The 25,706-nt window shown below is 35.4% G+C and overlaps 1 protein-coding gene across 1 annotated transcript in view; it reads right to left on the bottom strand.

Moving 5' to 3' along the window:
- Positions 1 to 25,706, bottom strand: part of VWC2L (von Willebrand factor C domain containing 2 like) — a 214,166-nt gene that overhangs the window by 187,629 nt on the left and 831 nt on the right. Inside the window, exon 2 of the mRNA XM_027566748.1 lies at positions 22,808 to 23,277. Within this exon, the coding sequence (XP_027422549.1) occupies positions 22,808 to 23,197 (390 nt within the window). The 5' untranslated portion in view covers positions 23,198 to 23,277. The remainder of the gene's footprint in view (positions 1 to 22,807; positions 23,278 to 25,706) is intronic.

Here is a 25,706-nt window from a genome sequence, read left to right as displayed (position 1 = left end):
GAGAGATCTGACAGAATGTGGTCCACTGGAGAAGGGAATGGCAAACCACTTCAGTATTCTTGCCTTGAGAACCCCATCAACAGTATGAAAAGGCAAAATGATAGGATACTGAAAGAGGAACTCCCCAGGTCAGTAGGTGCCCAATATGGTACTGCAGATCAGTGGAGAAATAACTCCAGAAAGAACGAAGGGATGGAGCCAAAGCAAAAACAATACCCAGTGTGGATGTGACTCATGATAGAAGCAAGGTCCGATGCTGTAAAGAGCAATATTGCATAGGAACCTGGAATGTCAGGTCCATGAATCAAGGCAAACTGGAAGTGGTCAAACAAGAGATGGCAAGAGTGAACATCTCCGTCTCACAGATAAGCAAATAGACTGAGAGAGGTTCGATAGGTACTGTAGGCTGTAGGGGAAGGGCAGGGTTTGAATTTAGGCAGCCTAACTGCTATACAGTACTGCCATGAGAGGTCTAGTCTGTGTACCCCCCTCTGAGTAGTTTTTTGTCCAGTGTGTTGTACATCTCTCTAGGCCAATCAGATCCACGAAAATAACCATTAGCAACTGAATGAATGATTTATAGAGGATAGGTACTTCCTGCTAAGAAAGAGAATTTCACTAACTAGGTTTGTTGGTAAATAGATTCTTATGGAGCAGTAGAGCTTCTAAACTTCCTGTCAGAGTGAGTTCATAGAAAATTGTAATAGGCTAGAGATAGTTTTCCATGAGGCTCATGTTCTTGGTGACTTTGGCATCTTCAAGTCTTGTAACCTGGTAGCTACACTCATGGTAGTTATCTGGGAGAGGCAATAACAGATAATGGTCTAGTAAAGACCTCAGGGCCTCTGCCTGAAATCAGTGGTGGCTGGAAGTATATACAATGGATTCCTGAAAAATACTCTGAGGAAGAGCTAATACTACAAGGCTTAGTCATAAGAGGATGCTAGACTTTTGAAAGGGATTTTTCAATAATGAGAATCACAAATTAGAAAAATAAAAATATCACTCTAGCCATTCAGTTCAGTTCAGTCGCTCAGTCGTGTTCGACTTTTGAAAGGGATTTTTGAATAATGAGAATCACAAATTAGAAAAATAAAAATATCACTCTAGCCATTAGCAGCTTCAATCAATCTTTCCCTGAACTTGGCTTTATTTACATACCAGTTGCTCTTCCTGGTCTAGAATCTCTTTTCAAGAAACATGTTAGTTCTTTTGTTTTTTATTTGATTGTTTTTAAAGAATGCCTCTGTTACAGTCTACTTCTTCTCATTGGAAGCCTCCATGTGCCTGTCCCCAGCCCCTCTAAATACTCTTCTCAAATTTAATCTACTGATCTTACACTAAAGCCCCTGTCTGTTGTCTGCAGCCTCCCTCCCTAGCCTCTTTCTTTTCTTGACCTCGCCAGTTCATCCATCATTTTCTTGCCTCATTTGACTTCCTGCACCATCCCTACTTTCAAAGTCATTGCTTATACAACAAGAAGTTCCTAGGAGTGGGCAGTGTGCTCCTTTAACATTAACATTACTGTAAAAATCCTTCACATTTATTTACATTGCTGTAAAAATCCTTCCCACCTTACAGCATAAAACTCTGAAAGGTTTGATGCTTTGAATAAATCTTTACATCTTAAGCACTGAGCTGGTTACAAATTTCCTTTTATCATGCTCTTCAATGTGAAGACTATAGATTAGATCTGAAAGTGTCCCCCGTAAAACCAAAGATTAAACAATAAAGCTATCTTTCGAGGAACAGAGAACACTGGAACAAGTACTTCAGAAAAAAAATAAATTATTCTTGCTAGCTTTTTTTCTATCTTTTAGAAGAACATGTGAAATTATGATCAGTACATGGCTCCTGTCAGTTAGAGATTTGGTCAGTAAGATGATTAAATGACACCATCCTAAAATTGTATACAAGGAAAATCTTTTTCTAAGAAATCTCACAGAGCATTTTATTTCAATGAAAGTTCTGAAAAATAAAGTAACATTCACTGTATACGCCTTCACATAAATTTTAATTGAAATTAGGTTTAAAGGTCAAATTTATTTCTTAATGTTTGTACTAGGTGATCTGAATATTGTATGTGTTATGAATGTGTATGCCTTCATCTTAGTTTTTTTGAACATATTATCTGTTTAAGCAGAAACCATACATTTTATCTACAGTTTCTGCTGTAATTAAATTATTCATGTGGCAAATCCAAATGCTATCCAGGCCATTCCTAGAGTTCAAGGGGTGCCCTCCTAGAGATGTATTTATTTTGAAATTAATAGAATGAAAAGGGGCTCTTTCTTAACTCTTGGTTTAGGTGGCTAGAGCTCAAATCTTCCTCCTTGGTTTTAGAATGGAAACATGGCAATACAGCAATATGCACCCTTTAAACCATGGTTTATCACTGAAGACCTTGAAGCTGAGATCCTAATGCCATTGTCCGTGACTTTTGAGAATTCTTGCAGAATTAGAATTCCAGAATCCTGGAAACAGTAGAATGCCTTGTGATTGATTTAAAAAATGCAAAAATTAGCCTGAGAACTGGTAACTTAGATTAGTGGAGGGACTAACTCCAGAAAAACAGTCAAATATGTTCTTTGTGAGAATCTGAAGCTAATTTGATCATTGCTAAGTATCATTATAAGATTATTAGATCATGTTATATTGGAGACTTGCAAAGAAGTCTCCAGATATTTAGAGAAGATTGTTGCTGTTGCTGTTTTGTCACTTAGTTATCCAACTCTTTTGCAACTCCATGGACTGTAGCCCACAAGGCTCCTCTGTCCATGGGATTTCTCAGGTGAGAATACTGGAGTGGGTCACCATTTCCTTCTTCAGGGGATCTTCCTGACCCAGGGATTGAACCCACATCTTCTGAATTGGCAGTTGGATTCTTTACCACTGAACTATTAGGAAAGCCTTTCTTCTAGAACATACATCCTTATTTTGTAATCTGAATACAATGAGACTTACTAATCCTTTCTGGAGGAAAGCCTGGATATTTGGTCCAGGCACCAATACCTTACAGCATTATTCTTTATGTGGTGACTGTTACTGGCATTATATGTAGAGTACCTGGGAGGAAATAGGTCCAATCTATAAAGTTTGTTATACAAATTCAAAGTGACAAGGCAATTGGCAGGATTCCGCTTACTATTTTAACTTGGTAAGGCTGAAGTAACATTCTTAAAAATCGAGGAGCTCTAAGTTAGGAAAAATTGAAAAAAAAAAGTTTCATTTTGTTGATTTTATTTGGGTGGCTGTGGTATTGTGGTTAAAAGTAAATTCTCTGGGCTTTCTATTTTGTTCCATTGATCTATATTTCTGTCTTTGTGCCAGTACCATACTTTCTTGATGACTGTGGCTTTGTAGTAGAGCCTGAAGTCAGGCAGGTTGATTCCTCCAGTTCCATTCTTCTTTCTCATGATTGCTTTGGCTATTCAAGGTTTTTTGTATTTCCATACAAATTGTGAAATTATTTGTTCTAGCTCTGAGAAAAATACCATTGGTAGCTTGATAGGGATTGCATTGAATCTATAGATTTCTTTGGGTAGTATACTCATTTTCACTATATTGATTCTGGGCATACACACTGAGGAAACCAGAATTGAAAGAGACATGTGTACCCCAATATTCATGCAGCACTGTTTATAATAGCCAGGACATGGAAGCAACCTAGATGTCCATCAGCAGATGAATGGATAAGAAAGCTGTGGTACATATACACAATGGAGTATTACTCAGCCATTAAAAAGAATACATTTGAATCAGTTCTAATGAGGTGGATGAAACTGGAGCCTATTATACAGAGTTAAGTAAGCCAGAAAGAAAAATATCAATACAGTATACTAACACATATATATGGAATTTAGAAAGATGGTAACGATAACCCTGTATGCGAGCCAGCAAAAGAGACACAGATGTATAGAACAGTCTTATGGACTCTGTGGGAGAGAGCCAGGGTGGGATGATTTGGGAGAATGGCATTGAAATAAATATTATATGTGAAATGAATTGGAAGTCCAGGTCTGATGCATGATACAGGATGCTTGGGGCTGGTGCACTGGGATGACCCAGAGGGATGGGATGGAGAGGGAGGTGGGAGGGGGGTTCAGGATGGGGAACATGTGTACACCCGTGGCAGATACATGTTAATGTATGACAAAACCAATACAATATTGTAAAGTAATTAACCTCCAATTAAAATAAATAAATTTATATTTTAAAAAAGTAAATTCTCCATAGCCTTAGTATTTGAGCTCTTTTCTAAAATGCTTTACTTACTAGTTTTAAATCTTCGGAAAATTATACAGCCTTTCTGTGCTGTAGTTTCTTTATTTATAAAACAAAAGAATAACAATATTACCAACCTCACAGAGTTACTGGGAAGCACATATGTAAGAAATATTATAACATTATTATTATTCACTTGCGTACTTAGCTAGTGATGGCTCTCTTAAAAATAAGGTAAGAAGTGTAAAACTGGAAGCACGTGACTATATTTAAAAGAATATTTAGGTTATTTCTCTTATTCAAAGTATGATATGGTTGCAATAAAGTTTTATAGGACTTGGTTTGGTGGTTTGTGAACTAATAGAATTAATCATGTCAGAAACACATTGAAGAAAAGTTCTGATTAGAAGCCTCTAGATAAAGAGTAATTGTGAATGGTTAAAATGGCCATTATAAATCACTCAGAAGTAAGGCAACAAATCTATTTTCTTTTCTTGAAGGCTCATCATTTATATGTCAATTCAAATGCCCTCTCTCAGAGGAATTCTTACCTGATTCTCTCTCCAACATCTTATTCCAACACATGGCCCATTCAGTGCTCTCATCAGATTATGAAATTATTTTATTGATTTGTTTACAATTATTTATTCTTATCTGCCTTCCTCATAGTTTATAAGCTTCTTATAGTATATTGTTCATTGCTATATTCTTGGCACCAAGAAGATGTGTTAGTACATAACAGATACTCAGGAAATCTCTGTTAATGTATACACAGTTATTTATGTATATTCTGTGCTTCCTTGTTTGTTAAACCGTACACCTGGGCAGTTTCATCTGTTTATCATGCATGGATAGAATTCTGATTCAATAATGTTTGTATTTTATTTAAATATTGTATGGGAACTATGAGGGAAGAAGTTTTCTGATTATGATTCATGAAGTAAATATTTGGGCTTCAGCATTATGGCAATGAACATAAACTTACCCTCTAAAGGTAATTTGAAATTCATCATATCCATCATATGGCTCACCAGTTATGTCAATCTCCAAGCACTCCACTGACTAGACTATCTAGAAGTTGACAATTACAGACTTTTATTGCACTAGAAAATACCATGATAACTAAGATGAGAATACATGTAGGGGAATTGTTAAAGGGCCTAAGAAAAAGTTAGCCTCATTTTACAATGCGTCAAGTTTAATGGTTACTTATTAAACAAAATGATTTTAGTATATTACAAAATATTTTTTCAGCAAAGGCCTTCATTTTAAACATGTCTTTTTTCTTTTTTTTAAATAATTATATTTATATTTTTATTTTTGGCCATGCTGGGTCTTTATTGTTGTGTGGGCTTTTCTCTAGTTGTGGGGAGTGGGGGCTACTCTCTAGTTGCAGTGCAAGGGCTCCTCATGTAAGTGACTTCTCTTGCTACGGAACATGGGCTCTAGAGTGCATGGGCTTAGTAGTTTCAGCTCCCGGGCTCTAGAGCACAGGCTCACTAATTGTGGTGCCTGGGCTTAGTTGATCTGCAGCATGTGGGATCTTCCCGAGTCAGGGATCCCACCTATGTCTCTTGTGTTGGCCGGTGGATTCTTTACCACTGAGCCACCAAGGAAACCCATGTTCTTTTTCTTAAAGGATGATTTAGAGTAAAAACTCCAACAAAACACTCACTGAATACTCTGAGAAAGAAAATTTGATTCCTGGAAAGTCCTCAGTGAATATTGTTGAAGAGTAAAGGGATATATACTTAAAGAAGGGATGGAGTCTAAGCACCAAGTTTTAGCACACTAAGTACATCAGTGGCTTTCCTCCTAAGTATAGCAGGCTTCAGATACCATGTGGCACTCCATTTCCTTGATAATGGGCAAAAATTATCTGAGAGAACATAGTTCAGACTGCTTTCCCCCAAATTTCTTATTAAACAACTATTTAAAATCTGATCTCTACCAAGGAAATGATTCTGCTTTAAGAAGCACTCTTCTCTTAGAGATAATTTATGGCATAAATTTCATCACTTTATGGAACAAATCTCATTACTTTCAGACTGTATGAGAAATTTGGAAGACTCTATTTCAAAGTTGCTGATGCCTGTCAGAAGTCTGACTGTTCACTTCATTAAAATATGCATTAAATTACAGAGTACAAGAGTATTTAACATCCACTGCCACTTGTTTAGCCAGGAATTTGCATTAGGCCGATATCACCTAAAAACTCAATGGATCCAATGGATTGTAACCAAAATTCACAATCATCTGAGATAAGACCAATGTGTCACTGATTAAAAATGTTCCTCACTGTTCTAATGGGATTGTAGTAGTCTCTTCAGTGATCTGTCCCATAGATTGGAGCATATTTGAAACACTGAGGTTGTAAGTCTTATCAATCTATGAACATAGAGCTGAAACTTCTTAATGAATTTTAATACTTTAGAAGTAAATAAACCAAAGATTTTTAATAATTCCTTTGGTCAGAAAATGTATATGACTGTATCATTTGAGTAATGACTGAAATAGCTATTCTTTCTGAGGTGTTGGTATTTTGATAATATATTCTGGAATATAATTTCTAGAATGTCTGTCAAAAACTATTTCATTCTTCTTGAAAAAACAATTTTTGCCAAGCAATTGTAATGAGTGCACATAGCTTTGCTTTGCCCATGTAGCTATGGTAAATTAGGTAGGTAATAAAATAAAATTCAGAAATGATATAAATTTTTGAAATTATTTCTTCAGCATATTCATTAAATGTGTATTATACATAAGATAACTTCCCCCGGGCGTCTACAATGCAGGAGACCTGGGTTCGATCCCTGGGTTGGGAAGATCCCTTGGAGAAGGAAATGGCAACCCACTCTAGTACTCTTGCCTGGAAAATCCCACGGACAGAGGAGCCTGGTAGGCTACAGTCCATGGGGTTGCAAAGAGTTGGACACAACTGAGCAACTTCACTTTCACTTTCATACATAAGGTAATGTATGTAAGGTATAACTTCCCTGGTGGCTCAGACAGTAAAGCGTATGTAAGGTATACGAAGATGAACTCCATAGCTAGCCTTCGCTCAATAAATGGCAAAATTGACCATTTAGGTATCTATAAAAATAAGTTTTGAGTTTTTAAATCAATTGATTATAAGAATAACTGATGGTACTATTATAATGGATACAGAATTATTAATCTTTCTACAGAGTAAATTTGCATTTACTCTGAGATAATGTAAAACACAAGAATACTGCAAAAACAGTTATGAAGTACACCCCATCTAAAATTATTGTCAAGTACAAAAAGTTTACTCATTCTTGAAAACTCATCATTATAGTTGCTACACAACAATGAATAATATTAATGATTTTTTCCTCTAAAATATTTTCTTCTAAAACAATTCTAAAAAATGTAAATATATTTTGGCATTCATTTCAAGGACAGGCAATTCTATAATTATATACTGCCCATACCGATAAACTGTTGGTGTATAGAGCCATTTGTAAAATATGGATATTTTCAAGGAGCCTTATGACAATAAAATATAGCCTTTTTGAAAACATAAGGGATAGCATAGATAAAAATAAAATATAGATAAGGAGAATGTAAGCAAAACTCTCTCTTTAGTTGCAATAACAGATGTATTTTTTAAGTAGGCAAATGTACACTTAACAAGGAAAATATCAGTGTGTATTTAAGAGGGAAAATGATGTTTTAGTTGCCTCTAAGATCTTTGAAGAACTCAAAGGTATAGACAAAGGATAGTAGATTGAAGATAAGGATTTTGATAAAGTATTATACTTGTAAAATAGCCTAGAAAAGCAGCAGCTTCTAGTCCTTCACTGATAAGCTGGATTGAGAGTTGTTTTAGTACAAGGAAGGTCCCTGTCAAGGAACTGAACATTTTGAGTACAGCCTGCATGTCTCCATGCTAAGGCTGTTCCATTTATTACCCATTTATGCAAAAAGGGAAAAGTGAACAACTGCATAACTTCAAAACTTTCCTGTTGATATTGAAAAGGACAGACTGTTTATCAGTTAAAAGCCCATAATCTATATGCTATACTATGCTAAGTCACTTCAGTCATGTCCGACTCTGTGCGACCCCATAGACGGCAGCCCACCAGGCTCCCCCGTCCCTGGTATTCTCCAGGCAAGAACAATGGAGTGGGCTGTCATTTCCTTCTCCAATGCATGAAAGTGAAAAGTGAAAGTGAAGTCACTCAGTCGTGTCCGGCTCTTAGCGACCCCATGGATTGCAGCCTAACAGGCTCCTCCGTCCATGGGATTTTCCAAGCAAGAGTACTGGAGTGGGGTGCCATTGCCTTAATCTATAACAGCATTAAAACAAGGTCCTGTGCAGGTGAGGGCAAATACATCACTGTTAGAATTCTCTAGTGTGAAAGAATCATGTAAGCGACAAATACAATCCATTTTATTCCACAGGAAACACTGAGTAGAGGTGATAAGAGGAAGGAGAGAGGGCGATAACTCTGGCTTTCTTGCCTTGTGTGGGTGATACTGAATTAAGGGCTTTTCAGGGTCTACAGGATGGGAGTAATAGACACAAAAGTCCATTTGTATCGGGAGTGCCAGTCAGATGATTAAGAAATCTAAAAGTTGAAATCTTTTCATTTTTCATTTGCCAGTAACATGCATTTTACTTGTTTTAAAAAGACAGAAATTTAGAATTAGTAAAATAAATTGCTTTATGATTACTAATATTATAATAAAACATTCACTTCCAATTTTAAGTACAAACAGCAATTTCCTATTCAACTTTATGCTTCAGTTTTTGATGCTTAATTCCTGTCTTAACTTATTCCACAAAAATATATCAGATGGCTTATGGGCAATAATATGAGAGGCTATTTAATTGAAAAAATATTGACTGATTAATTTATTGATAAAAGTTCTGACTTTAGCGTGTATCCTTTGTGCAAGTATAGAAGAAGCAGTCACAACTTTGTAATCATGTGTGAACATTGTTAGTATCCCAATGGAATTCAGCCATAGGATAGAGGAGTAGGCACATTTGGAGCTTAAGTCCTGTCATCCAACAATGTTGTATTAGCTTGGATAGGTTATTTAAACCACTTCAAACTAAGTTTTCTTATTTGTAGGATGAAATCAATAATAACATAATGTTAAGAGACCTGTAGTTTTCCTCACTGTATTTTTATGAGACAAAATGGAAATAACAGTATTTGAAGAAGCTTGTAAATTATGCATTTTGTAAATGACTGTCATTGTTATCCTAGTTGACCAGTGGTTTATTTGTTTACTTTCCCTTCATCTATTTTCAATGGCTGTGTATTTCTCAAATTATATTGACCATAAGTTATTTTTATTAAGTTATGGCATAATCCGGAGAAGAAAATGGCAACCCACTCCAGGATTCCTGGAGAATTCCATGGACAGAAGAATTTGGCAGACTACAGTCCATGGGGTTGCAAAGAGTCAGACATAACTGAGTGACTAACACACACACAGCATATTCATTTCTACTATAAATTATTTGAAATATTAAATTTGTAAAGAATATTTAATTTTGAGAGCAATCTGTTGCATCTTTAAAATGCAGCACTGTTTGCACTCATTATCATTAGAATGATATTGGAAATTATTTTTTTGATAAGATTCTCATTTACAGACATGAAACTTCACTCTTTAATCTGAGTCTTGCCAAAAACAGATTTGCAGTGGGGTAACTTGAGCTCAAATTTTTTTTTTTTTTTTTTTGAGTCCTATCTTCTAGTGTCAATATGAAAGTCCCAGAGTCTCATTATAAAAAGGAAAATTCTCTGTGACTCTCCCTTTTCTCCCTAATGAAGTTTGCTAAATCTCAGCTGTCAAAGGTTTGCTATTTTAGCAGGATTTTATTTTTAAAGTTTGGGGAGTATTAGACTGAACAAGGCAATGGCAACCCACTCTAGTACTCTCGCCTTGAAAATCCCATGGACAGAGCAACCTGGTAGGCTGCAGTCCATGGGGTTGCTAAGAGTCGAACATGACTGAACAACTTCACTTTTCACTTTCATGCATTGGAGAAGGAATGGCAACCCACTCCAGTGTTCTTGCCTGGAGAATCCCAGGGACCGGGGAACCTGGTGGGCTGCTGTCTGTGGGGTCGCACAGAGTTGGACACGACTGAAGCGACTTAGCAGCTGCAGCAGACTGAACAATTTTAATTTTTTTCCCTGTCCTATTTAGGAACATAAAATTAAATTAGCATACAGTGAAAATAGGTGGAGTTTCAGGGAGCTGGGCTGTGTTCTCCTCATATAGAAATAGGACTTAATTTTGTAACAACTGGGAGTTTCTACAATGACTGTGGTATTTCTAAAGCTGCAAAAAGCCCTTTCAGGGTCCACATTATCTTTGTTGTTGCTTTTAATTTTCATTTTCCTGATGTGGAAATTAAAAATGAAAACAACTAAATTTGAAGAAAATATTCCTGGTCAATACTTTGGCCACCTGAGGAGAAGAGCTGACTCATTGGAAATGACCCTGATGCTGGGAAAGATTGAGGGCAGGAGAAGAGGATGAGATACTTGGATGGCATCAGCAACTCAATGGATATGAGTCTGGGCAAACTGGGAGATAGTGAAGGGCAGGGAAGCCTGGCGTGCTGCAGCCCATGGGGTCACAAAGAGCTGGACATGACTGAGAGACTAAACAACAACAGAATTCCTCGTCAATCCTCACTACTTTCAGAATGTAGGGTTGTTTTTTTTTGTTGTTGTTGTCGTTTAATGAACAGAAACGTGCCTTAGAGTCACCCTTCTTTATGGCCAGTGGAGTTTTTTAAGTGAAGCAAATTGAGTGATGTAAAACATGGAGTAGGCAAAGAATTTCCCTTATGTTAGCGGTGTACAACATTTCCATCAGGAAGAAATGAGACTTAACATGAAATATTTCAGTTATAATTGAACAGGTATTCCAGAATACAGGATGTGTACACACTTAAATAAGCCATCTCTATCACATTTCTTGCATAATGTCCATAGTATACTCTTGGAATCTGAGCAGGTTTAATGGCGAGAGCACTGCAGTTAGTCAGAAGCCTCCCTTATCAATTATAACATGAGAATAAAAATCATCTTAGAACTAAATCATTCCATGAAGGAACAAAGATGAAAAAAACCTCATAAAATTGTCAAGAAGTATTTATATTTCCCTCAGGCACAAATCTGGTTATGTCACTAACTCCAGCCCTTTGGTGATTTTACACTTGTTCCAGGCTTTGGTTCAAGTTCCCAAGCCTGGTCTTCACACTGTGAGCTGGTTCCATGTCCCTTATCTATCTCATCTATCACTTTTTGGTCTCCTCTGTCCCCTCTGATCTGGCCACTTGGGTTAACTCAATTTTTTATGAATGTGCTTTCCAGTGATTTTTGCCAATTTTCCAATCTTGTCTAAAATATTTTCAGTGCACTGAAATCCTCACTCTTAGGCTCTTCCTAAGCATTTTTGATTAAGTTGTTCCTTTCTTGATATGAGTTCCTGAGCAATCATCCCAGACCATCTGCTATTTGTGGTTATCTGCAGCGTTCATTTTGATAGACTAGAAGCACCTTGAGGGTCAGATTCATGTCTTATACAATTTGGTACATGCCTCACACCTATCACTTCTCTACATGTCAGAGACATAAAGGGCATTTAATGGAATCAAACCATGTATTATGCAAGTTGACCTGAAAACATGTTAGTGAACTTAACATCTAATTGAGCAAATAAGATACATATTTTCATTTATTAATATAATAGGAAATATATCTATTATATTAAATGAAAAATACCTACCTGATTTATCACACTCTCAAAGGAGAATATGTGGGATCTCAAAATAAAGCACATTTTTACCCTCTTTGCTTATCTATTTCATCTGAGAATTCTCAGTAAGTAGAAAGTTATTAAGTTATTATACATCAATGCAAAGAGCAAAGCCATACTCCTTGGAGATAAATGTGCAAAGAGCAATGACTTAACATGTCTGTTGTTAAGTATGTATAATACATTTAAAATAGGCAAAGTTAAATGCCTTTGAAGATTTTCACATGTGGAAAGACATCCCCAAGACCACCTACAAGTGAAGTAAAACCTATACCTAACAGTACGCAAAGAATCTGTAACTTTGAAGAATGTGAGAACGATCTGATGACAGTATGACTGGAGGGAAGTGGAAAGGGAAGAAGGGCTTCCCAGGCAGTTCAGCGGGTAAAGAACCTGCTGGCAATGCCGGAGATGCCAGATATATGGGTTCAATTCCTGGGGTGGGAAGATCCCCTGGAGGAGGGCACAGCAACCCACTCCTGTATTCTTGCTGGAGAATCCGGTGTACAGAGGAGCCTGGCAGGCTGAGTTTGCAAAGAGTTGGACATGACTGAAGCGACTGAGAACACAGCTCTGAAAGAGAGAAGAATTTGATCCTAGATAAGAAGTTGGCAAACTTTTTCTACAGAAAGCCATACGGTAAATATTTTTGACCTATGTGGGTCATATAATCTTTGGAGCAACTACTCAGCTCTGGATTGCAGCCTGAAGGCCATCATGCACAATACATAATGAATAAGCATTGCTATTTTTCAGTAAAACTCTACTTACAAAAATGGGTGGTGAGCTAGATTTGGCTAATAGATTGTAGTGTGCTGATCCCTTGTAACTGGCATCGTTGCCATTATGTCGAATAAGTCATTGTCCATTTACATTGGTTCTATGGAACAAAAATTAATTAACACAAATAACAACATTAACTGCAATTTTGGAAACTTTAAAAAGGACCAGACAATAAAAGATAAGCTGAGATATATAGATTTTTATCATTAATTGCCCATCAGAGTCAAATAAAGGAATAAAGGATGATCTTGGTCATTAACAAAACACTTCTTAAATGGTTTCATTGAATGCTTATGAACTTTAAGATGTTAATAGATGTTCAGAGGGGAAAGAAGTGTTCTGCTGTCACATAAATTTGTGAAATACTGGACTGAATACAGGTTAGGAGCAATAGTAGTAAAAATGTCAGATAGCTTTTATGAATCCCTTATTGTGTGCCAAGTAGTTTTTACTAATATCTCTATTTTAGAGATGCGTGCACTGAGACATACTGAAGTAATGTGTGCCTGGTTACTTGGCTGGTGAGTAGTAGAACCTACTCTAAAATATAGTCTTCACCATACTGTTGAGCTCTTAGCTGTTGAACCATGTTTATACTGACTCTCAATCAAACCTTTAAAAACTTTCAAGTGCTGTCAGTATACTAATATATATGATCAGACACTGCATATTTCTAAGAGGTGTTAAAAGATGCATCATTTCTCAGAATTACTTGGCCACAAAAAAGAAAATAAAAAATCCTACTAAAAATCTAGCTAGCTGATCATTAGAATAATCTGAGAAACTTTAAAATAGAAATGTAAACCATTTGGGTTGGCCCTGAAGAGGGAGAGGTCAAGGAATGTGAATTTTTGCAACATTCCTGCCTTAGATGATACTGATCATATGCCAGGTTAAGGACAGCCCTTTGTTCTAATGTCATACAGCTAGATAATTTTTGTACACTTCATCCATTTTTCACACTCCATTCCTGTCATGTAGTGAGTGGTGGCAGTTTGCAGAGTGAAAAAAATAATCAAGAACACAGATCCTCAGTTCCTAAAATCACCAAATATGTGGCAAGGGCAGCTAATTTAGTTCCTTTGTTTCTTCCTAGTATTTTTTCTGTGAAAATAGATAGTGTTTAATATAACTTTATTATGGCCTATACTATTTGGTTTAATTATAGTATTTTTCATTTTTAGACAACAGATCCTCTTTTTATTAGAGCCTTTGCAAACTTAGGCTTCTTTTGCAAATTGACCTCTATCTGTGTCAAAGACTGATTTTAGATATGCCAATATTTTATTGTTCTTGTCTGTTTGTAACTCTGGGTTGTCATGGAGATAGGTCTTGATATCACATTTCTATAGACAACTGGCTGAAATAAATTTCTGCATCCAGTATATTTATTGGAAAGAAAGATGCAAATGAGCAATAACCCTGAAGTTCTAAAATGTAGATAAAAGACCGTAGGAAAAATATATTTATATTGCCTTTACAAATAGTAAGCTCTGTCAGCCATTGTGGTGTTTCCACTAAGTTTCTGTTGGTCTTTGTTTTATCATCTGTAAAAAAGTTGAAAGTTCTTTTCCAGATCTAAAATTCTGTTGTCAGTTCTTAAAAGTAGGAAAGACTTAGATTATGAATTAAAAAAAAAAAAAAGCAAAGACCACAGTGCTTGTCTTTTTTAGATAGAAGAATTTATATAAATTCAGATACTAGCAATCCAATCCCTTGCTAAGGAATAACAATGATAATCAAGGATCAATATTAAGACAAAGTTAGTTCAAAATCTCATCCAAGTAATGTTTAATTAAAAACACACACACAAACTTTTGAGCAATCAGAATTGTTAATTAAACTTCATATGTAATACTTTAATTTTCAAATTCCCAATACTATTTATTCCTCATTAGATATATGACAACATTATTGTATCCATTCTATAGATAGAAAGATTAAATTTATTTGAGGTTTGTTTATGGTCTTATGACATAATAGGGAGAAAATTAAGAGTTGTGTTCGGTAGATTTGTATCCACTTTAACCAACTTTATATAGTCATAAAATAATACCAGACAAAAACTTTTCAGGAGATAAATGAATTTTCTTGTTACTTTGGTACTTCATTCACTCTTTTCATGGTGTCATAAAATCCTTGCAAAAATGACTTTATTGTGATGTGCTAGATGGCAGGCTGGAGGCAAGGAAATCAACAATGGCAGGGTGTGAGATTGAAATTACTGATGCTAATCAGTGGTGATTAAAGGTCCAAACCTAAAATAAGCTGACTCTAAAATAAGCCAGTCCCTATTAATAATGACTAACCTTGAGAAAGATCACTTGGGTAAGCAAACCCATTGAGCACTTGAAATCACCTTGAGTTATTTGTTTCAAGCTCTTCCTTGAAAGTTTGGTTAAATATAACTAAAACATAAATCAGTATTTTTTTTTCTTGTGCTATACTTTGTAAAACACACTGTCTGATACATAAATCAAGTTAAAGGAAAACAAAACAAACAAAAAAATATGATCAGGGTGAATAAGAAGGGTTCGAAATAATTGTAAAGATTTTCTTAAAGTAAGAACATTTCCAAGCTCCCTCAAATGTCACATACATATACACACACAATGCATGTATGAAACAATTTCAGTTTAGACTATATAGATTATAGACTAATCTACAAATTTGCACAAAATATGTAGATTATGTCATAAGGTATAGGACATAGTCATGCCATTGACTATGTATTTTGGTGAGTAAAAACACAATGACAGATTAGCAAATTTCTAACATATCCGAAATCTTGTACAATTAGAGTTAAAATTTGGAGGGGAAACTACCAGGTCACTCTCTTTTCAGGTTCACCTCCTCATAGTATTGACGAGTCAGCAGGAATGGACAGTGCAGTTTATAAACAGCTGATGACTAACCTCAAGTCTGCTGTAGTCACTAGCAGTGACAAGCTCCACAAATCTCAGATGTGGCTGCAAATCAAACACCAATCTCCCCGTGTGCACAGGGGATAGAAGCCCAGACACAAATCTCTCTAGTCATGTTTAGCCCACAGTTATCACCATTAAAGGCAGCATCTTATCATATGAAGGACAGCAATAAAAATCAGTGTGTTCACCTGTATTTAACTAATTAAAGGACCAGCTGACCATCAAGTCTGTTAAAATTTAAAGTAAGAGACTATTTCATCCCTTCAGGGGTTAACTTGGAAGCTATTTATAATTCCTACTCCCATAATTTGAAAAGTGTTGAGGGCCATTTTCAGTTCTCACTTAGGCTTTTGGAAAAAACAAATTATTTCAAAACTCTGATCTATTTCCTAAATGTAATGTAGTTCTGTAGAATTAAAACACACCAAAAGAGCACAATGTAAAAAGAATGAGAAAGAGTTTGAGGAACTTTATACATTTAAGTTCTAACAAAATTGACTTCTAATCTTTGAAACTGGTCAGACATTATACAAATTAAACAGATGAGCTCCCTAGTTATTTGCAAAGATGGGTGTTCTGCCTAGGGAGAATGATCATTGAGAATGATCCACTTTGAGGCTGCTTGTGGTACATGCTGGGGGCTGAGTTTCAGATAAGCAACAGTCATTACTGATTAAGATTACTTAATCTCTGTTATTTTGCAGCTACTTAAAAGGAAAAAAAAAGCTATGCTTGAATTCACACGGAGGCAATTTTAATACTAAAAACAACATGTTCTGCAAAACAAAAACTGCATATTGTAGAGTCAACAACTGTGGAATTAGTCTTCTCAATCTCCCAACAAAGACCTCAGTTATCTCTGTTGTATGAAATTATATTGTTTTCTAGGACTGACTTTCAATGGAATCTTACAAATGCCCAACTACTTGTTAAGAACTTGTCTATCCCCTCTTGGGAAAAATAGGTTTAAAAAACCCACCCATAGTCTTAAAATTCACCCATTTTACATTATTAAAATGAATGCTGCTGCTAAGTTGCTTTAGTTGTGTTCGACTCTGTGCGACCCCATAGACGGCAGCCCACCAGGCTCCTCCGTCCCTGGGATTCTCCAGGCAAGAACACTGGAGTGGGTTGCCATTTTCTTCTCCAATGCATTAAAGTGAAAAGTGAAAGTGAAGTCGCCCAGTCGGGTCTGACTCTTTAGCGACCCCATGGACTGCAGCCCACCAGGCTCCTCCGTCCATGGGATTTTCCAGGCAAGAGTACTGGAGTGGGGTGCCATTGCCTTCTCTGATTAAAATGAATACAGGTGGTCAAAAAACAGAAATAAAAAAAAAATAAACAAAACTCTCCCAGTTGTTAAGATGAGAGGTCTTTCCTGCCTTGTCTCCCATATTTCAGCAGGATGTTCATAACAAGTTTGATTCCATTTAGTGGCAATGAAATACATATAATACATACTACAATGTTCATACATTTGGAAAGATGCATTCTGTATCTCTTTGTCTAGTACAAACATCTTAGTTTCTGTGCCTCTCATATTAATAGGAACTGGTGCAATGGCAGATGAGTGGGTGGGGTACAATAAGTGGCATTTCTGCAAACAATTATCCCCTCATTGAAATTTCTTTACAGCTTTTCACCCTGTTCTTTCACATATTTGGTAATCAGTTCCTAGAATATGCTGCTTTTCATCCTTTTTCTGTATTAAAACAGACATAAAAAAGAGAAATCTCCTAATCCTAACTTGAAAAATCCTTTCTACTCACTTTTATATGGACATTAATGATGGGACATAGATTAATGAGAAAATTGGGAAACCTGTCTTCCTGTGAATGTTTCCATTGAAGAGTGAGTCAGTTCTCAATCTTAGTTGGCATCGACAATTTTTATGGGTGTGATGATTTGGCAGAATACTCTGAGTGATTAATTCTCTGTCCTCTTTGCTGCTTTCCTCAAGACTTAAATGTTAAATCCAAAATTTAGGGCAAAAACTAAACAGCTTACCACAGCATGAAAAACATTTTTTTTTTTTTAAAGCTGTAACATATTTACAAAATGTGCAAAATGAGAAAATAATCACACTGAACCTATTAAAAATAAAACCCAGAAACTTGATCAACTATCTTTGGCCCATAATGGGAAAAGTACAAAGGTCAGCGCCTGCAGAGAAAGGCAGATTTTGGGCAAATCCAAATCCTCAAGTAGGGGAACTGGGTGTTGACTGCAGAAAATCACTTTATGACAGGCTATGCAAAGCTGAAATAAAAAAAAAAAAATCTCTTTCAGTTGCAAGTAGTATAATCTTCAGTGTCTGACCTAAAACTAAATCAGTACAAGTTATGAAGTATAAAAAATTCCAAAAAGGCTAATTCTAGCTGAGTGAGAGTTATAAAAATATTTAGAAAAATAAGAAATTATTTCTCCCTTTAAGAAGCTCAGCCTGAGATGGTTAAGCACAGAGGCACACCTGATACAACCTACATTCCAATCAAGGTTTTCTGTAGGAAATGCTACTGTAATTTATTATTTATAATTATTTTTTGAAAAGTAGGTCCCAGTGTCATTTTGCCTGAGTACACATGAAAGAAGAGAAAACCTACTACATAATGACCTTTATCTTAATACAATATTACCAGAACACTGGAAAATTCAGTTTTAGAAAAGGATAGTGTGAAAGCCATTTTCAAGCCTTATATCAGTAAGTGTTGGAAAAAATCCAAATGTTTATAAATGACATTATTTTTTCCATCAGGTGACACACATATAGCAATTTACATTTAAATTTAGTGATCAGAAAACACTGATGTAGTAACATGTTTTTGTAACTATAGCGTCAGACCGCACAACTAAAACACTGAGCGGTCATTACAACACTTGGGATGGAAAGGCAATCCAAGGCGAGCACTGGTTAGGAAGAGGCGGGGAGACAGAGTAGAAAGTAGAAGCAGGATGGAAATGCATGCTTTGTGATCAGTGTATGCAATCTGCAGGGGCCCAGAGAACACTCTACCTGAAGTTTGAATGCTTCTCTAATTAAAATGGAGAGATCAACCCATAAACAGAAACAAAGGCATTTTAAGGGAACTTTAACTGTTTATATTGTCTGTTCAATTATAACCTGACTCATTTTGTTCACCAAAATACATTAAATGCCTGTTTTGTGGTTTATATGGTGCTGGGGTTGGGACCAAGGAGCAAAAAGAAAACATTGTCCCCAGCCTTAAATGTTTCACTGTCCAGTGGGGGAGAGAGAAGTCCTTTCCATTTACATTATTGCAGTGTGATAGAAATGGTGGCAGTGAGTTTATATGCTGAAGCCAGGAAGCCTGGATTTGAATCCTAGTTCTTCTATGTTAGGTATGATGTTGGGCAAGCTCTTTACACTTTGGTGCTTCAGTTTTCTTATCTGTAACACAGTGCTAATAAAAGTGTAATTTCATAGTGTTATGAAATGTGCTATAACACACATAGCTCTTAATGGTGTTTGGCTCTGACTACTGTCCTTGTTTTAATGGTATGAGATGCAGCCCAGGATACAGCAGTAGGCCAGTCAGAGGAGACTTTGCAGTTGAGATGAGATTTAAACAGAGTTCAGAAGCAGTTTAGTTGGATTTACACACATGTGCATAAATGGTAAAAAGGTGTGGGCCTGCATGTGCAAGCACACAGGGAAGAGAAGTCACTGAGAGTTTAATAAACCTGAAGAAGTTGGTGAGTAGAATCCAGACTGTACTAGGGAATTTTGGTTTTTATCTTCAAGACTGTCCCTGAATGTTTTTGTCTTTATACAAGCTGGTTTTCTCATTCTTTGTTTTCTGCAACAGTCCCATTTTCCCAGCCATTAATCTCTCTTCACTTCCATTCAATTAAATACTTGGCTATAACGTAATCTTGTTTAAAAAAACACATTTAACTAGGTCAACTTTACGTATAACAACCTGCATTTTGTCCCTTGTTACTCTTTAGACTGAATCTATTCTGGCCTAGTACTTGAGTTCCTCTTTCCACGTTCTGAAAACACTATTCAAGTTTACCTCTTTCTTTGGATAATAGCGTTTTAGTAAGATTCAGTTCCCTGTCATTCTCATCTTTCTCCTCTTCTTGCTGATTTTATTTATCCAAATATCTGACTTTGCTTAAGCAGTTTCCTCTTTGGAATTTTAATCTTCCTAGATAAATTTTAATTTTTTTTTTTTTAAGAATATGCTCATCTTTGACCTTCCTGAAGAAAAAGACAATTTGTCTGACCAAACCTCATACCATGTTGATAAGTTTCTGGCACCATAATCCCCCTGGTGTTGACCTTCACAATCACATGCTTTATATAGCCTTTTCCCCACTTCTCTCTCCAACTTAGTTCATCCCTTCCTTGTGGATGGAGACGTTCCCTTCTAGATCTTTTACTCTCTAATGCATGTACAGTACAACTACAGTATCTTGTCTACTAAAAAGTCCAACAAATGCTTATCAGATGAATGTATAACATACAAGAATATCACAATATAAGCTCCTTAATAATGCCAATATTATTATGTGAAAGTTGCATGTAGCTTTAAACATCAGCTTACAAGACACAAGAAACTAAATTGGAAGAGAAGCAAGATGGCTGGTATTTACTTAGGCATAATAGTTTACATAGATAAGTACAAAATTTAAAAAACTATTGGAATTTTTTCAGTTGGGTGACTTTTAAAGTCAAGCTTCCATCATGAGACATAGGTGAAGACATGAAAGAATGCAGAACTCAGAGGAAATTCCTGGACACTGGGATTGAGAAAGAGTGAAAGGACCATTTATTTCAGTATCTATTGTGTACCAGTTGTTACAAGATTCCTAACTTCATATAAATTATTTCACTAATTCTTTCCAATATCTCCTCTCAACAGAAGTAATTATTATGATGGTCATTTTGTAGTGAATGTTACTGTGGCTCAAAAGTTTAAGGACTCCTTCCAAAATCTTACATCTAAATGATGAATCTGGATATAAATCCAGGTCTTTCTGCCTCTAGAGCCAAAGTGCTTTGAGAAGTGATATAGGCTTTATTGTCAGAATGGGTGTATTTAGAAAAAGGTTAAATAACTTGACAATTTTGGACAAGTATCAAACTTGGTTGGTCTCAGTTCTTCCAATCTTATTAATTTAATCTAGATAATCTCTAGAGCTCTTAAAACTAAATCCTTGTGAAGAAGTGGTATCTGTTTTCTTTTTTAAAAATCACATTGATTTAAAATCAATGATATGATAAGTCAGGGAAAACATTGTGCATATCAACAGATTAAATATTAATTATAGCAGGGACAGATAATTAGAATGAAGGAATTATTAACTTGATATATCTTTATTGTTTGATATGGCAAAATGATCTTTATCTTTGGAATAAGAATCTAACAAAAACAGGGGAAACTATAGCATTTTTAGTGATGAGCTAAGTTCAAAAAAATCAGTATCTTTTATTCTTTTATTTAATTTGGTAGTCAATATTTAATAATCTCAAATTTTATCTGGCATACAACTTTGCTGGGCTAGGCTATCTTAAAATGTCTTTTTATTTTACTCCAAATAAAAATGCATACTAGAGGAGAGTAACCGATTCTAGAGCCATGTCTACAGTCAGTCATGTGTTAAGTATTTGCATTTACTTTTGTTACCCTATATCAAAATGTGTCGAATATATTAAAGATCAGAAAGGAATTGATAAATGTATGACACTCTTAACTATTATTTGATGTCAATAATGGTAATTTTACTAGATTCTCAGGCCTCTTCTCAATATTGTGCAGCAAAGTATCATAATACATGAAAAAGTCTAGAGTAACACTTACATATGAGAAAGTTGAATGTGATAATTATCACTGAAATTTCTCTCATGTCTTAAAGAAACTAGTCAAAATTATTGGGTTTCTTGGGTAAATCAGATCTGGTTTGAACCCAAAACTTAGACTGAATGCAATGAATTGCCAACACACAGGAAGTACTCTGATCATGATCTGTTAAAACCTTTTCCCATGTATTGACTTCTTCTACCATTTGACTCTCGTAAAGAAGGAAATTGAATCAATGCTAATAATTGAACATTCTTCTCTCAAACATAAACACATTGAAAACTAGCTATATCTTCTTTTGCCTACACATTTCTGAGCATGTTGTCACAGAACTTGGTTAGGTAAAATGAAAATCTTTATATCAAGCCACCAGTATGACAGAAACCACAAGGCAAAACTGTCATTGCATTTGAGGACATGTTGATACATTAATTTATACCTTAAGGGTTCAGATCTGGCTTGTATGAAACCCTAATTAAAACCAGTCATTAGAAAAAAGAGGCTCAAAGAAGAATTAAAAACGAAGTCCACGTTACTTGACAACATGACACAAGCATAAAAGACTAAAAATACCATAGAGGCTGAAAGCCTGTAAAATTAGCCTCTTTTAAAAACTACGTTTTACAAGGGACTATGATAAAAATTCAATTTTCTCTGGGGTCTTACATGTCAAAAAAAAAAAAATCTAAAGATAAGAGAATAGAATGGGAACAATGTTCTACAAGTAAGTCCAATGCATATTCTTAATACAAAGACCACAGCTCAGAAGTGTGTCTCTGTAGTACTTGAATTTCCATACACTAAATAGATAATTCTAGACTACAATTAAATGGCTCAAAATACAGGCTAATAAGCCACACACACTCACATATGAAACTCACAAAATTTAAACATTAATAAACACATAGTTTTTAAACAAAATTGTTTCCATCAGAAAACACATTTTGTAATAACACAATGAAATGTTTAAGGGCAAAAATAAAAGATGGTAAGCATGCTCCAAATACTTCTGAAGGAAAAAAAAAATTCTTGTGAAACCCTACAGATATTGATCAACAAATCAATTGCCTATTGTACCCCCACAGTGGTCCTTAGGCTAACTGGAGTCACATTTTTGGAAATCAAAGAGAAATTTAAAAATATGCTTTTTCAACTGTAATTTTAATGTCGTGATCTAAGTATGTGGTAAAATGTTAGTATTCAATGAGTATAGAGGGCAACTCATACCTTAAATTCCTCCAAGATCTTGTAATTTTTCCCATGATATTCACAAAAGTTTTTGACTTCTTTGCACTCAGGACAGCATCCATTGTGTTCCACTTTAGTACACTTTGGGTGAATTTTAGGGCATTCTGGCTGGTCACAGACAGGTCCATCCAGAGCACAGACACACGGGCAGTTGGAATGTCCTGGGAAAAATCTTTCTCCCAACTTGTATACAAAGCCACTGTCATCCACACACCCCTTCCCTCGATAGTCATCAAAAATCAGGTTGTCGTTACTGGAGGTCTGGTCACCTTCATCAGCAGGATAGTCTTCATGACTGATGGCAGCAGAGGTGACCAATCCGGGGATGACCAATAACAGTATGCAAGCTTCATGAATATGAAGAGCCATCCCCCTCCTCAACGGCTTCTGGATGTTCTCCTAATATTAGATATACTCAGCTCCTTCCATGAGAATACAAGAGGGGCAAGCTGAAAACAAATATTTAAAAAGAATGATTTGACATATATAAATAGAATATAGGTTCATTTAAACCCATGCTTTTAACATGTTTGAGATCTGTTTATTTGAGATCTATTTGAAAGTGTTGTTGTTGTTGTTGAGTTGTTAGGTCATGTCCGACTCTTTGTGGCCCCATGGACTGTAGCCTGCCAGTCTCCTCAGTCCATGGGATTTCCCAGGCGAGAATACTGAAGCAGTTTGCCATTTCCTTCTCTAGGAGATCTTCCTGACACAGGGATCGATCCTGAGTCTTCCGCATTGCAGGCAGATTCTTTATACCACTGAGCCACCTGGGAAACCCAATTTGGAAGCTACTAAGACCTCAAATAGACTAAGTTCATGCAGCTATCTGCACTTTATTATGAAGTTTGGAGGGTTGATCCTTGACAATATATGCATTAAAATTTGTTGTTTATGAACTTCTTTTACCTTGGATATTTCAGCTTTAATTTACCTTCTGAATTTCAAAGGTCTAGCTTTGTCTATCTTATAAGAAGTGGTTTTACAGAGACTCAATTTTGCTAGTATTAATAGTTACAATTAACTCAAGAATATCTGAATGCACACTCTTTGAGTTCACTGACAAAACTAAACTAGTGAGTGAGAATGTATATATGTTACAGTCATCTGTGTGAAAACTCCAGAGATTAGTGAGAAAACATGCTGCTTCTAAAGAAACACAAAAAACCAACAGTTGAATGTAAATTATCATTGGATGAAGCTGGTACAAAGGCCTTCCTACTTCTTTATGCCCATAATTGGAGAACAGTAGTGGTCTCAATGTGGCTTACTTGTTTAGGTGGATATGAATCTGGATTTTGAAACATAGTTAAGAAGGAAAATAGCACAGGTATTTCATAGTGAGTAACAGAATGAAAACTTAACATAATAAATAAAATGCCATGTATTGAAAAGGATTTGTTAAAAATAAATTTATTTGTATTATTGTCCACACCTTTATTTTATTCAGGAAGTAAGCTCCTAGTGGGCAGGAAAGATGTATCTGTAAATTATTTTTACAGTAACTTGGGTCTAATATTCATGTAAGAAATAATACTTGAATTACTTCAATGTAAAATAGCATTCACATATTCTCAAAAATATACCTCTCTTGTTGACATGCCAAAGATACTTGCATTGAGGCAATTTGCACAAAAATGCCAGTGTACAACTGTTTGAAGTTTCCTAAAATAATAAGGTGTTGTCAATTCATAGAAAATGTACCTTATATACTTTGGTGTTACTGACTCTTGTAAACTTCACTTAGTATTAGTACTTGATGGGGAGTGTCGGTAGTAGGCTCTTATTTAAATGGTTAGAGTGACTAACTCATACAAAGCCTTGGAGAAATTGTGACTTTAGGGAGTACTGGATAAGAAAAATGTCAAATAATTCATTTGTCTATTTACATGTTGCTGGCTTTATGCCAATATTGCTAAAATTGTATATAGGACATTTTCAGACCATTTTACAAGGGTTATTCATTTATTTTCAGATTATAATAGCCGTGATAAACCATCTATTTTAGTCTAACATATGCACATAATAATTTCAAGTAAGATAAAGATGGCATTAGAAAACTTCAAGAACTATTATATTTGCATTTTAAGTTAGATATGCAAATTCTGGTAATAGTAAAATGGAAGATAGTATATTCATACCTTCCTTCAAGAGAAAAAACTCTCTAATATTAGAATTCCTTCTGCAAAGGTGATGATAAAGGAGACGGATCTCTTTTAAAATATGTCAAAAATAATGAGTCACGACAGAACCAAAAAAATGCAAACCTATAATTCTACTTGAGAAGCTGGAAGCTCCCTTTGACAAAGCATTTTTTCTCTTAAATTACTACAGAGGCTACAGACATAATACAAGCTTCTGAAAAATCATAATTTTCTAATTAAGTCATGCATTTATACATTTCCCACACACTTAGAAAGTTTATCTTAGAAGAAAAAGGAGCTACTGTGCTTTCTTACAGTTTTCTAGTAGTATCTTGTCAATACATGCAAGATAAGCCATATAAAATACCCAGATCATTCTGTTTCAAAAGGACACAGACAGAAAATGATCTCTTTGCAAGCTACAGGTAGGCATTAACGTGTCAGGTTAGGGTAAATGCAAACTCAAAGGTAATATAGGGATGTCATACTCACTTTATATAAACATTAAACATGCTTTTTAAATATGAAATATATTTTAAAATGTGCATGGAAAAAAGGTCTTCTCTTCAATATAAGAAACTTATTATTTTTAAAAAAGCATTCTTACTAACTGGGCTACTCTTGTGCAATTTAATATTTACTTAAGAGAAGAAATATTAGAGAAATCAAATGTTTATCTGAAGATCTTTAATAAGTAAGTAAACACTGCTAAACTGAGGATCACTTCCCAGCTA

Source organism: Bos indicus x Bos taurus, chromosome 2, assembly GCF_003369695.1.
Source record: "Bos indicus x Bos taurus breed Angus x Brahman F1 hybrid chromosome 2, Bos_hybrid_MaternalHap_v2.0, whole genome shotgun sequence".
Lineage (NCBI taxonomy): Eukaryota > Metazoa > Chordata > Mammalia > Artiodactyla > Bovidae > Bos > Bos indicus x Bos taurus.
The sequence above is the reverse complement of the archived record's forward strand: the minus strand, read 5'-3'. Positions and strand labels throughout refer to the sequence as shown.